The sequence below is a fragment of the Delphinapterus leucas genome, chromosome 15, assembly GCF_059928025.1.
Source record: "Delphinapterus leucas isolate spDelLeu-1000000601 "Yukka" chromosome 15, BTC_Dleu_Yukka2, whole genome shotgun sequence".
NCBI classification, from domain to species: Eukaryota; Metazoa; Chordata; class Mammalia; order Artiodactyla; family Monodontidae; genus Delphinapterus; species Delphinapterus leucas.
The window spans coordinates 25074164-25088580 of NC_143143.1; the positions used below are offsets into that span (position 1 = coordinate 25074164).

Here is a 14417-nt window from a genome sequence, read left to right on the forward strand (position 1 = left end):
ACCCACTGGATTTGGATTTGTGTTTAGGGAATTGGACTTAAGCATTTAGTCACATAACTCTGGTTCTGGAAACAATGCTGATGGAACAATTAAAAGGTCCTATGGCCCGATGCTCCATTGCACACATGGCTGCATGTCACTGTGCCTTGACTAAATTTGTCACAGCTTATGCCCACATCTCTGGCAGATGACATTCACTTTCTAAACCCCTGAATTATTCCCAGACAACCTGGCACACAAATGCACCGACTCATTTTGTGCAGCAGGAGTTAGCAGAGCACAGTGGTCAAGAACTCTTGCACCTGGGTTCAAATCCCACCTCTGCTACCTGGTAGCTGCCAGATCTTTAAGTCTCAGTTTCTCCTCTGTAAAGTAGGGTTGAAAACATACCTGTGTCATAAGGTCATGTGGACAAAGCAGTTCATGCATGAAACGACTCAGCATGGCACCTGGCACATGGTCACCACTTGAGAAAGGCTAGTCTTTCCGTGAGTGCTCTTAACTCAGGGAGGTAATCATTCACTTTTCCCTACTTTCACGAATCTTCTTTCCTTACAGACCACTGAGAGTTGGGCACAAGGACCGCCTCTTCCCTCCACCTCTCTTGCAGCCACCAGCTCCTCCCCACTACACATTCCTCACACCCACCCTTTCCCACCCCCTACTCCAACCATCCTTGCTGGTTGGTTGATAACATTCCAAACAAGTAAACCAGGAAAGACTGAGGTGAAGCCAACACCTTGGAAGGGCACTTCCCTGTCGGTCTTTGGGGCGTCCTCACTGAGGTTGGGGCTACTTTAATAAGCAAAAAAATGTGCAAGCAATGGAGGTCTTCAGGGACTCGCCATTTTAGACATTTTTCTCAGGGAAAAAAAAATCTGTCTCATATAACTTTTGCCCCGTTCAAAAGCCTCTAACTATTCATACTTACACCTCACAGGGGAATCAGGGGAGCTGTCCTGAGACTGCCAGCAAATGAAGACAACTACAGGCAACAGAGTAGGCCCAACTTCCAAATGGACCGAGAAAGACAGCAGCCTTTTCCAGGAACGGAGCCCTTTAGAAGACCCACCACCATCAAGGGTGACATGTAGCAGTGACGGGGGTAGACTGCCACTTAATGGCAGCGCCTGGAACTGGATGGAACATATTGACATTTAGTCCTATCTTTCACGAGCTCTTAACCTTTACACTGTGTCAATAAAAAGCCCCATTAACATTTAAAAGGGATGTTTCTGGGTGTCCACTTGGAATAAGAGTTAGAACACACTCCAAGAAATGGATTATGTATCTCAACTGTCCCAGATCTCTAAGAGTTTATTTCCTTTCATGGTGAAAAAGTAACACCCGTGAAACGGCCAACAGCTCAACAGCCGCTGGTTGGAAACACAGCAGCTCTTCGGGTGGCCACCAAGGGGCCAGGAACCCTCTAGCTGACTGTCTGCACTGGTCGTGGCACCCAACAAGACCTTCTGCCTTATTTTTCCTCTTTCCGTTCTGGGTCCTTCCAGAGTTGGCCTAAACATCATGCCTGGGAAGCTTCCCTAAGCTCTCAGGTGGGATCGGACCTCTGCTCTGTGACCCCTCGGCCATGTGAGCCTCATCCACCAGGCCTTCAGCTCTCCGCACGGCCCTCATCCACCTGCTGGCTTGTCTTCCACCCAACGATGGCTGGGTCATGCGCTTGCGGGGGGCGGGGCCCCGTGCCCTGTGCTTGTTCATTCCTGCAAGCACGCATGCATTCACTCATTCATTCCTTCTAGAATGTCTACTCCACACCAAGCGCTGGGGACACAATGAGGATAAAAGCAGAGGGGCCCTGTCCTCGTCCAGCTCCGTTTATACCGTCGTCTACTCTGCTCATCGCATACCCCGGTGCCTGTCACACATGGGACTCAATAAACATTGGATGGATGGATGTCCCCGCTTCCAATATAACTTATTAACTTAATTACTTCCTATAAGAATTAAACTAATGCTGTTCAAATGTGGATCCCTTATGCAAACCCGCAGCCTTCAAGCTTCACACATCCTACGTATGCATTTTGTTTGTCTCTAACATTTAAAACCTGGAAGAGTTCACATAAAACTGTCTTCCTGGCTTCTCTAGAAAAATGAACGCATGTTCCCGCAGGGCACCAGGGAGCCAGAGCCCCCGAGAACCTCAGGCTCCTTTAGATCAGGTGGGGGTGGGGCTCTTCGCTGTGCCACAACCCCTCCTCCCCTGTCTTCCTACCACTGCTGAGGCCAAATGTCAGCTGCCGTGTGTCATCTCGCCTTCACTCAGGACTCACATGCCCCTCCAGGCGGCTTAGTCGGTGACCCCAGCATTAGCCCATGTCATCCAAGGACTACACCTGAGATGACCTACAACACAAACAAACGGGCAACTTTATTGAGTTTTACCTCCTAACTAACACACCCTCCCAGTAGTAGACACGGGCTGTGTGGTTTCTAGCAGGGACCTCAACTGCACAGAGAAGTTAAGGGGAAGGTCAATCCAACAGGTGCTTGATTAGGGGGCCAGAGCCCCCATTTACTAGAACTCTTCTTGCAAATGAAGCAGAAGACTGAGGATTACATTCGCACACCACCGGCACAGCTTAAATACTTCTTTGACAAAAATAATAATAATAAATTATCTTCAACTCAGAAAATCAATTGTGCTCAGCAGAGTGACAGGAGGGTCCATTCACGGTATGGCACCGGGGCTGGGCGAGGGGTGGGTGGGGACAGGCAGCGTGTCCTCCACGCCAGGGGCCTGTCCCAAGGGAGACTTCCTGGCCTCTTCCCCTCACGTCCGCCTCGTCTTCTGTTTCTTGGCTTGTCTCTTAGCGTCTTCCGGGCCACTACTGTCAGAGGCTGCCTGGCCGAGAGCTCGGACTCCCTGCAGGCGACTTGTCAGCTGCAACAGCAAGGGAATGAGCTGGAAAGAGAGAGAGTATGAGAGAGGGGGACGCCAGGAGAAGACTTCCGTCCAGTGGGACATCAGAGACCCTCCCCTGCGCCCCTCCCTCCCAGGCCCCGTCACCACCTGCTCTGTGCTCTCAGGCAGATCTCAGTTCAGACCAGGGCAGGTCTTTGTACTAGAGACGGCCACCAGAGACCCAGAGGTACTCCAGGTTTAAAGGTTAGGAGAGCTGTTACAAGAGGGTTATGGCCTTGCAAGGAGGCCTTAGGAATTGAACATGACCTAAAATGCTGTAACCTCTGTAACAGTGGACGTTCTTCCACTGCCAGGTCCCAGTCATGAGGGATCCCTCCCCACGACACATCTGCTGCCCATGAGGTCTCGGGACCCCCTACCTTGTCGTGGTTGTAGCCAGCCAGCAGGATGAGCAGCGTCAGAGGCAGGGCGATGTAGGATCCCTGCGCGATGTCCTGCTCGGGCAGCTTCCTCTGCAAACATCGAGAGCACCGTCACCCCCAGACACCAGTGCTCCATCCACAGCCCTGATGCGCCCGGCTTCTGAGCCGGCCCCCCCCGGGACCCCCGGCACACTCAGTACCCAAAGTAAGGAACCGAAGCGACGCAGATAAATCTCAAGTGAATCGTCTGCTGCACAAACCCTCCTCACTTGCTCCCTGAAGCTCCGGAATAACCAGATTCCGATAACAAGGTGCTACTCAGCCCCACACCCTTCACTGTCTAAACTGACACGACAAACAGCTGCGGGCCCTGTGGTTGAAAAGTAGAAGGGTCTCATTTTGTTGGGTCCCAGCCGCACACATGGACTCTTTCCTACAAGGAGGCATCGAGAACCCACTGTTCCAGGCTTAGGGACACAGTGGGCAGCAAGCTAGTCCCAGAGGTCATACCCATCGAGGAGGAGAGGCAGCGCTTGGGTCCCAGGGGCCATTCACGCTTCCTTCCAGTGGAAGGGCTGACTTTCATCTGGGCCAGTCAAAACAGACCACATTCCCCAGCCTCCCTCGCAGCCAGGTGGGGCCCTGGAACCAGTTCTGGCCAACGGTACAGGAAGAGAAGTGACGGTGCAACAGCCAGGCTGTACCCTCGGAGAGAAATGGTGGGCCCTCCCTCCTTGCTGGCCAGACAGCCTCCAGCCAAGTGCGCCATTTCGGAAGGTTGGAGACGTGCTGGAGGATGGCAGAGCCACGGGAGAGAAGGAGCTGCAGGCCCCGGCACCTTGGAGCTGCCATATGACCCCTGGACTGCTCACTCCTGGTGCTGACATAAGACAGAAACTTCCCTCTTGCTAAAGCCCCTGAAATGCTGGGTCTCTGTAACAGCAAATGAACCTATATCCTAACTAGCCCATTCCACCCTGACAACAGAAACAAATAAATTAAAAGATAACTTTCTGTTGACGATGAAACAGGTTAACGGGCCAGAGCACTGGATCTCAAGATACAGCCCAGGGGCCTCCCTTTCAGGAGATCTGCACTGTCCAAACTATTCTCATAATACTACTAAGATATTACGTGCCATTTTCATGCTCTTACAAGTGTACGGTGGACTTCCCCAGAGGCTGCAAATGTGATGATGTCATGACTGTAACAGGTAATGGGACATGTGGCTTATGGATTCTTGTGTTTTCAGCATTTCTCAGTTTTAATTTCTAATACGATAAATATATATATAACCCATATAAATCACACCTCTTGGAGATTCGCAACAATTTTTAACAGTGTAAAGGGGTCCCAAGACCAAAATATCTGAGAACACGTAGGCTGGAGAATGACTGAGGGGCCTTTTGACCTGAGATGAGTGAGGCAGAGTGACATGGTCCCTTAATAAACAGAAGGGCAGGAACAGATTTCCATCCCTAACTGCCCACTCCAACATTTTTTGACATGTCTTAGATCCCAAACCGTTTTCCATTAAAGTAAATCCTTAAGGAGAAGTTGAAGTCAGTGGGAAGTTACAGAGCGATTATGAGAAGAAGCCTTGAGGACCGCGGTCCAGGCTCCAGGCCAGGTCTTCCTGTGTAATCTCGGGCAGTCACTTTAAGACTAAGTTGATTCAACTATAAAATGGGGATAATACAGACAACACCTCCCGCAGGCGAATGTTGTGAAAGTTCAACAAGACGAGGTGTGTGGGGCGGTCAGCAGTGCGTGAAATACTGGGTCAAGCATCAACAACGTGGCTGTCGGTACTGACATTCAACACGGGATAAAGCGAAGCGCCCTTACGGCCCTCATAAGCGTATAGCAATGAGCTGTCCAGCAGACGGCTGGAACGTGGTAAAACCCGCATCTGATGACCACCCCCAGGTAATTCACTCAGCCTCTCTGAGCCTCCATAAAAAATGGAAGAATGGCACCTCCCCATGGAAGGATTGTCGTGAGGACCAGCAGGACACCCCCACCAGGCCATCCCTTCCCTGGCACATGGCCCTACTCTCACCGTCTCAGATGTGGGACCACACTCCTGGCAGCAGCTACGAGGCCTGGCTGCTTGGCCCCCACCAAGTGGCACCTCTGTCCTGCCCAGGCCGCCTACGTGGCTCCCTGCACCGAGGGAGTGTCCTGGCAAGCCCTGGTAGGTGTCCCAGGCTGCAGCCCTAGCGCCCTCCGCAGAGGCCCTCTCCCTCCCCTAGGGTCACCATGCACCTCCACTCGGAGACAAATAGTTCCCCTACGTGCTCGTCTATTTGACACTTTGTGACCGAGTCTCCGCTGAGCGGAACTGGGAGGAACCGTCTATTCAGGTAAGATCATGGGCCAGGTCACCGAGCACGAGCCAGAAACCAGCAGAGGAGCCACGTTCAAGTCCGGGCTCTGCCACGCACGAGCCCCCAGCCTTCTCTCTACATCAGGGATGATGACTCCCACCAACTTCCTACACGGGATGGGCTCTGAAAAGCACTCAGTGGTACCTGGAACCATTCTTCACACCCTACACCCAGAAACTCCTTCCTCCTTACCGTGGGATTAAAGATCAACGTGATGTGTTTATGATAGCCCACTGCCGTGAAGGACACTTGCGGCAGGACGTAGCCATACTGGGACCTGGGCAGCGTGGAGTCCAGAAGCACCACATAATTCTGTGCACAGGGAAGAAGTTGTTGCTTTCATAAAGGACAGCTGGGGCAAAGCAAAAGAAAACTTAACTCCTAACGTATGACTGTGAGGTAAAGGACTTTATGTTTCTAAAGAAATCCCCAAGTTTACACCTCCAAGCCTAGGTTGCTAACTCCCAAGGGGTGGCCTCAGCAGGCTATTCCAGCACTGACAGCCGTGCGTCCCTGACATCTCTGAAGAGGCGCTCAGAGCTCGTTTTTACAAGCGTATCCAACCACTGCACCTCTGGTGGTCCTTGGAGAATCTGACTTTATGAAACACATACAGTTCTGATGAGTCAGTTCTGATGAGGGGGGCACATGATCAAACTGAGGAAGACTGTTTTTAATCTAAAACGAGGTTGACTTTCAAGGGATGATACTTAAGTGGCTCATTAGCTGGCGAGTTCTAAGACGCAGCGTCTCTGCAGTGGTTCCAGTGACGGTCATGGTCCTGGTGTGCTGAGCCCCGACCAGGGGCCCGGTGCCATGAGCACATTAGGCAAATGCCTATTCTGCTCTCAACCACTGACAAGATCAGGATTATTGCCCCCGTTTCACAGATGGGGAGAGCGAGGCCTGAAGAAGTGAAGCATGACATGCCCAGGGTCTCTCAGCTGTAGGGTACCGAGCAGGCTGTGAGCCCAGGGGAGTCTGTGTCCATGGTGTTGTGCTGCCGAAAGTGGCTCGATTACAAAGGGCACCTGGAGAAGTGGGGAGGAGGCCCCAAACTCCATCACAACCTGCTTCGTTATTTCACAGCCATTTCACGCTGGAAAAGGCCATAGAGTATCATCCCCGTGGCAAATGGTAAGAAGCCGGGGGAGGGACCACACACACACAGGCTCGCTACTCACACCCTCAGGCTAAGTCCCCCGGAAAGGGACCAAGTTCTCTGCAAAGTTTGCTGCCACCGCGCCAGCCACGATAGCTTGCTCTGCCCAATTAAAATGGATAGGAAACATCCTATAATCAGTAAGTGATGAACATTAAGGCCTCGGTTAAATAGATTATGGTATTTCCTCTATCATGGACTACTGTTCAACCGTTAAATATCATGCTATGGAAGATTTAACGACGGGGAAAGTATTTCTGATATAGTTTTCATTGAAAAGCAAAGACTACAAAACAATGTACAAGCAAAGACTACAAAACAATGTACAAAACAGTCCCAACTTTCCATTATCAAAATAAATATATATGTGTATTTATATTTATACACACATGTGCATATGAATCAAAAAAAGACCAAAAGGAAACCTATCAGCACATTAACAGTGGTTACTTCTGGATGACGGGATTATGTCTGATTTCCACCCCCTTCCCCAATCTCCTGCCAGAATGTGTATTATTTTTGTAAATAGAAAAAGAGCTAATTCCAAAAAAATAATCCTTAGAGACCCCCACCTCCTCTGATTCAGAAAGCATGACATCAACTGTGCCAGCAAGGTGGTATGAGGGGGGAAAATGGGAGAACTGTGTTTCCTTAGCTGAAAAGTGCAACCACTGTGACAAAGACGGAAAGCAGAGAGGAGCGGGCATCACCTGGCCGTCTCTGAGCAGGGGCGGGAAGTGGAAGAAGAGGGACTGGCCCAGGGAGACCGTCTGGATCGGGTTGTCCAGGTTGTCACTTTTGTAAAGCTTTACCTGGAGAACAGAGACAAAGAGGGCATGCTTTTTAAACTGAAAACACGATAAACATTGCATTTCAGACACCCTCGGGTCAGCTTATCTCTTGTGGGGAGAAGATCTCTGGAAACATGGATCTTTGAAAGAGCAACCGTCCACCCCTGACAGGCCATTCTTAACGCATCTGAGATGCCAGTGACGTGACACGTGTTGAAATGTTAAGATTTTAAATAGATTCTGATAACTTATGTTAACACTCAAAATAGTGTAGTGATACTATTGAAGAGAATAGCTTCTAACATGTCTATAACATGCCAGGCCTGCTACAGGCACTTCACATACATCATCACCAATCTTGGCTATTAAACAGGCATGGTAGTCATCCCCATGGAGACTCAAGAGAGCCCGCGTCACCTAAGGTCGCACAGTTATCGCCTGGTAGAGCCTGGGACCCAGCCCTCCTCACTGCTGGCCTCGCCCACCTGGCGTGGCCTCCCACATGCTGTATCCTCAACCCCACAGGTATTCCTTAAACTTGAAATGCATTCCCATTTTGCGTTTGGTTCTCTGGCTGCTTCCAGAAGCAATTCAGTGCTTTGTTGGTGGCCTTGCTTTCTCTCCAGCCCAGGTTCGCTGCCTGTCCCCACTACCATCTGCAATGGGGCGTGAGACACGGGAGGTACAGCCCTGGCGCCATACCCTCCCTCCAGTTTCCCCATCCCTGCCCAGGCCTCTTCACACTTGGGCATCACCCACCAGGCCCACAGACAACATGCCCACAGCCCCTGAAGGGCAGCTGAGGTGAGTTAACCTAAGCACATGTTCTCACTCAAGTCAAATGCTTCACTGTATATATTACATGTGCCTCTGAAAAATACTTCCCCGTGGTGACTCATTAACATCGTTCCAGGCGTCACAGGGCACTGTACAGACACTTCTTCATTAACTGCAGACGTGCGGGTTCTGTTAGAGCTCCAGCAGGCCTTAAGAGGCCACTGAGTCCAACTCCGTGGTATCACAGAGCAGGGGACAGGGGTCCACAGGAATGAGGGGGTGGCCGAGGCAGCCAGGTGAGTAACCGTGGGACAGGAGCCAGCCCGGACTGTCTGACTCCAGGTCCACTGCCCATCACCCCAACCCTGCACAGAATCTAGAAAGTGACGAGGTGCTTTGCCCTAAAACCATCTTTCTGTTTTAGACTCCAGACTGTATTGCTCGTTCATTAGGTTTCTACTGTGATGCTTCCAAAGACACACATGGCTGGCAAAACAGTGATCTGAAACTGGACCACGTGTCTCTCCAGCAATCAGGAATCATTCCCCCAGAGGCATGCTGGGATTGAAGATTCTTAAATCTCAACCTCAGCCCTCAGCTAAAGCAAGCGCTAGACAGGCCCAGATATCCTGCTCCCTCTCATCTTGAAGCCGGAAAGAACAGGGCACTTGAACCTAAAAAATCTGGCCTTACCCATAATGTAGGAAGATACTCGGATGAAGTGATCACATTTCCACTCAAGTCAAACTGATTTATCTGCCGGAAAACTATGATGTTCACATCATCAATGTCATTATTCCCAACCTGAGAAGAGAGAAGGAAGACTGGGGTTGAGGACGCTGGAAGGGGGACCTCTACTCCAGCCGGGGGATCTCCTAGGAGCTATTTCCTAGCTGACTTCACTTTGTATTCAGGGAGCAAAGCTTGCCAGCAGCCTGAGTCTATGGTCCCAAACTGACAGGAGATGGGCGACACCTGGCCCATGGGCACATTTTGTTTGACAAGCACAGTTTCTTTTTTTTTTCTAACTTTTAATGACTTGTCAACATTCAAAAGAAGCAACTTCATTTAAAAAAAGGCAGATTTCCCAGCTTTTCTTGAAAAAAGGGAAAGATGTTCTTGCCTGGCAGGGATTGGCAGGAGCCAAGCTCCAGCTGCCCCCCCTGGGTGGGTGGGTGCCCCCGTTTGTGACCTTTTCATATGTGGGACCATAGTCCACATGGCTGCCTGCGATCCTGGCCTGAGTCCCCATGGCAGGGAAATACAAAATTATAAGACATAGCCATCACAACCATTTAAAATGCCAGATGCCATAAAGACATCAAGAAAACTCCCTTTCTAGGCCAAAAAGTCCTAAATGGCCCACCGGCCTCCTAACCCCTCATAATCTTTATGCTTAATGCCACCTAATAAAGCCAGCAACAGGCAGGCCCTCTCGTCCACCCAAGCCCTCTACTCTAGCGAACAAGACTTATTCTATGGAAGAAAACCTCACTGAAAATGATTCCAAGGCCACTTCCTGTGACCTGGAGGGCTGCCTCTTTAGGGATCAATTAGCTAAGTTGTGATCCTAAAGATCAAGAGGCTCTCCTTGGTGGGAAAACAAGGTCATCTAAATATAAGAAAAGTGGGCAGCCCCATCACCAATTAAGCCCATGTTCTCTTTATTACCCTCCCTTGATTTGAAATGCTACTTAGCCCTTAAGATCCTTAACTTGCAGAATAATGATCGGAACTTGCAGGGGAAGTGGGGAAACAACAGCTGGGATTTCTTCTCTGTACGCACGACAGCGATGCTATTCATTAAAAGCCCAAGAAAATGCTGCTTGTGAAAATGACACTATTCCAAGAGGGCCCTTAATTAGGATTTAAAGCGCCCCCCGCACCCCGCCCCGGCCGAAACAGATGAAAGGCAGACAGCCAGAGGAGTGCTGAACGATTTTTGATCAGGGAAGCAATCATGCCACGATTCCACTGAAGAATTTCATGTCATACCGCAATGACCCGGTGGTGAGGCAGGGCCCGTTCAATGTGGTCGTTGCCTTCTGCCTTGAGCTGAACGTGGTATACACATCCCGGCTGCAAACAAACGCAGGAGTCACTTCTTTGGAAAGGGGCTTGTCACGAGACCTGATCTGAGCCTGCTCTGCCTGCAGGCCCCCATCAGACGGGTGCCTTCCTATTCCACCTCAGTTCCTAAGATGTGGCCTGTTAACCTTCTTAAGAGTTCCTTGAAAAAGCACCCTGATGCAGAAACATTTTCCTGAAGTTCTACAATTCCTTCAAACCCCATTCAGTTTCTCCTACCCAAGGGAAATTAAATGTGGTTTCTGATTCCAAAACTGCAAGCATGATATGCTTATTCTGATAAAATTATTCTTTCCTTGCTGCCCATCCCGCCCCTCTAGCTGTGTATGTGCACTGAATGGTATCTGGAATGACATTCCCAAAGGGGTATTATTTCTGGGGAGTGGGATTTGAGGTTTTCCCTTTTTTAAAACAAGTTTCTTCTTTATACATTTTATTCTATTCCTCAAATGTATAGGCATATATGATGTTTACCAAAAAAAAAACACCCACACTTTTTCTAAAAAAACTTTTTTTGTTGACACTGCACACATGAAGGATGTATATTATTTACTTAGGTAATTTTTTGGCAGATAGCAGTAAAGTACTTTCTTCTAAGAAAGCCAGCACATTATGACAATTTTCCAATAGAGGGAAGTAAACTGCCTTAAAGAAATGAAGTTTTTTGTTTGTTTCTTACATTGCTGTATGGGCTAGTTGCAACTCTAATAAAGAAAGATATGAGTTCAAGATATGAGCCTTCTCGGAAGGCTGCAAATCAGACAAAATTAGCTTTACGCAAGGCTTTAAGAGTATAAAAGAACCCATTGTTTGTCAACTTCGGAACTACTTTTTTTCTTACACACTTATTAAAAGAAAAGATCTGCATCTTTCTGCAAAGGATGACAGATCACTTATATTAGCGGGGTTTTGAAAACTTTTAAAACAACCAATTGCTGATCATCAACTGCACACTGGACCCGATGACACATTAGGATCTAGAGCCGGGGCCAAGTTCAAAGTTGACCGTGTGCATCCAAGAGGGGACGACCCTGAGATCGTAACTGTCGATCTATACGTTAGCGAGGATAACACGGCCCTGGTCTCCTAAAATCGTGTGCACTGTGACCTTCTTCTCTGTGTGCGGGCAGAGCAGTGCCCGAAACGGCATTCGCTCTACATTAACCAGGGGCCCTTCCAGGTGGTAGCTTAAGGGTGATTTTTTTTTTCCCTTTCAAAAGTTTATCCTTTTTGATATGTTGCTTGAACTATTTTATAATGAGCACACGGTACCTTTACAGAGACAATAAAGATATTATTAAAAAAACAAGAACAATCAAATTTATGATCACCAACGGTGATTGTATTAATTCACTTTATAGCTCAGTGAGGACTAGCAGCATTGGGTCTGGTTCAAAATATCTACCTGCACCTAGAAAGGAAAGACATGCATAGCGATTTGTAAAGAAAAGAAGGGACGGGCACTGCTGAAGATGGGAACAATGGGGACTGCCCCCTCATGCCCATGCCCAGCCGGGCAGGAGCCCATCGGGCAGCTGCTCCCATCCTAACCGGCCCGACTCCTCGCTCCTGGCCGGCTGACTCTGGGATTCACCTTCAGCCTCTGGCAGCAACATCTAGGGATGCAGCTTCTCACCCAAGATGCCTTGATAAGTACACTGACCGGAAAGATCAACTGGGGAAATGAATTCTTATGGGGGTTGAAATCTTTGGGAAATCTTCAACAAGGGCTCTCCAGCCCAGCGTCCTCTGGGAGACTGGAAAACTCAAATCTAAACCCTTGATGGGAAACGTCTAGCCTTAGGCTATTCCTCCAGAATCTGAGGCCTGGCACGTGAAAAAGGCGTGGGCTGCCACAAGGGGGCGACTCTAAACAACACTGAAACCACTAATGAATTAACACCTATTACGAGGAGGGTGTGGGGCAGCATCATTTAAGACAGAAATCTATTGTCGTGGAGAGGAAAACGATATTCGGTTTAGTTAAATAAAATGTGTTAAGTTGGTGAGTTTAGAGAAACATGTCTGGGCCACTAAGACCCTCGGAAGAACCAACACGGTGATGCGGAATCTGCATTCCTACAACCGTAAGAGGGAGGTGAGCCTGGAACACCGAGTCCCCCCAGCCCCGGCCAGGGGAAGGCAGACTGAAGTGCACAGGCGCCTGCCAGGCCCTCTACCTGCTGCTAACTTAGACCAAGAAAAGCTGCAAGCAAACACCTAAGCTGGCAGTTCTGGTGAGGACCACCTCAGGGGAAGGTGCTGTCTGTTCTTGCTTTTACCACTTACGGAGTCAGTGTATCACACACTGCTCCATGTGTTTTACGTGTATTACTCACTTAATACTCACAGCCATCCTGGAAGGTAGACGTTATTCCCATCCTCACTTTACAGATGATGAAACAAATAAAAAGCATGAGACACTTGCCTGAACTTACACAGCTAAGAAATGACGGAGGCAGGGAGAAAGGCATTAGTGCAGCCCATGAAGGACTAAATTTCAAAGGCTGGGCCTGCACTGAAGGCAGGAGACAGAGAAGCTGGCTCTAAGGACCCGTCGCCCCTCCCGGGGCCCTGGCTACAGCCGGCCTGGGGGGCGGGGACATCCATGCTGCCGCCACCGCTCTGTGCTCTCTGGAACCACTGCTACGAGGAAGGAAAGCAGGCCTGGGGGACAGCAGGGAGCAGTGTCCCGGTGGCAGCATGCTCCACAGAGGGTGGGCCTCTCCAAGGGCAGAGGAGAGCGAGAAGGGAGCGTCGCGGTCAGGTCATCCAGACTCCTGCGGGAGCAAGAGCGCCGCTGTCTCGCCGAGTCTGAGGAGAAGATACTGAAGACCGGGAGTGTTGGGCAGAGGGCACAGGGAGCCCACCTGTGGGTGTGCATCCGGCTGGGCCATCAGAGCATACGCTCTCCAGTCCTCCCCAAGCCCATCTTCCTCCTTCAGCTTTTTGAACCCTCCTCACTCACCAAGCAACTTCCTGACCTGACTTCCCCATATCTGCGAGTGGGGATGGGCAGACAATGGACATGGATGTTCTTACCTTTGGGAAAGGATAGCATCGCCCCAACATACCTAAGTAAACTGGCAAACGGATTTGCACCTCAGCTCACGCGATTCAGGCAAACATCAGTCAGTTGCCAAGAGGTGTACGACTATCCCTGGGGTCAACTAAGAACATCCAGTTTGTGAATCTGAAAGGCTGAGGACCAAACCCTGGATCCAAGTGGCCCTGTCCAGTGGGTGCCATCAACCCACATTCTTGTTTGGTGACTCCTACTTAGTGTCTGCTGAACGAGCAAATGAATGTGTGGATGTGCAAGTAAAAGTGAGGAAAAAGGCACCATAAATTCTGAACCAAATGTTGCAGTTGAGCAGCCAAAAGGACAAACAAGTCGGTTATTTGGCCTGCACAGAGTTGTGGGTTGTTTTTTTTTCTAATTGGTTGTTAACATCTAAAAATCAGAAGTTTTCACATTTTTACAAACTCAAAACGATCTGGCAACCCTGAGTCTGTCTTCCCACACAGCTGTGTAGAGCTGGAGCTGAGTGGCAGCTGCCCCCTTCTCGTGGGCCAGGCCCTCTCCAGGGTCCCGCAGTCCACACCACTCCCTACCAGGCACCCAGCATCCTCCAGCCTTTCACACTTGTCTTCTGGCGCCACAGGCATCTGGTTTGAGAGCCCTGGCCTGAGCCACACTACCCATGCTAGGCAAAAGGTGCACCAAACCCATGGTTTTCCACCTTTATTTCACTACAAAACCCCCAACCCAGTACATCAGCTACATAAAAGGTAAGTATGTCAGCTACAATAGGGACTGGGAAGAGTTCCAGAACCTACACTGCCCTGGCAACGCTCTCGACCCCATTCCTAGCAGTCTTGGGGGCACCACAAGGCACT

The 14417-nt window shown here is 49.8% G+C and overlaps 1 protein-coding gene across 3 annotated transcripts in view; it reads right to left on the minus strand.

Moving 5' to 3' along the window:
* Positions 1 to 2363: 2363 nt before the first annotated feature.
* The window catches only part of LOC111163482 (BOS complex subunit NOMO1), a 52515-nt gene continuing 40461 nt past the window's right edge, over positions 2364 to 14417 (minus strand). The window contains exons 26-31 of one of the 3 annotated variants that reach the window (XM_022552199.3): positions 10425 to 10508; positions 9123 to 9233; positions 7572 to 7673; positions 5892 to 6011; positions 3307 to 3399; positions 2364 to 2926 (exon numbers count right to left, since the gene is read on the minus strand). In XM_022552199.3, the coding sequence (XP_022407907.1) occupies positions 2795 to 2926; positions 3307 to 3399; positions 5892 to 6011; positions 7572 to 7673; positions 9123 to 9233; positions 10425 to 10508 (642 nt within the window). In that variant the 3' untranslated portion in view covers positions 2364 to 2794. Of the gene's footprint in view, positions 2927 to 3306; positions 3400 to 5891; positions 6052 to 7571; positions 7674 to 9122; positions 9234 to 10424; positions 10509 to 12856; positions 12904 to 14417 lie in introns of those variants that run through there. The other 2 variants (XM_089896099.1, XM_089896100.1) reach the window with 2 other exon arrangements.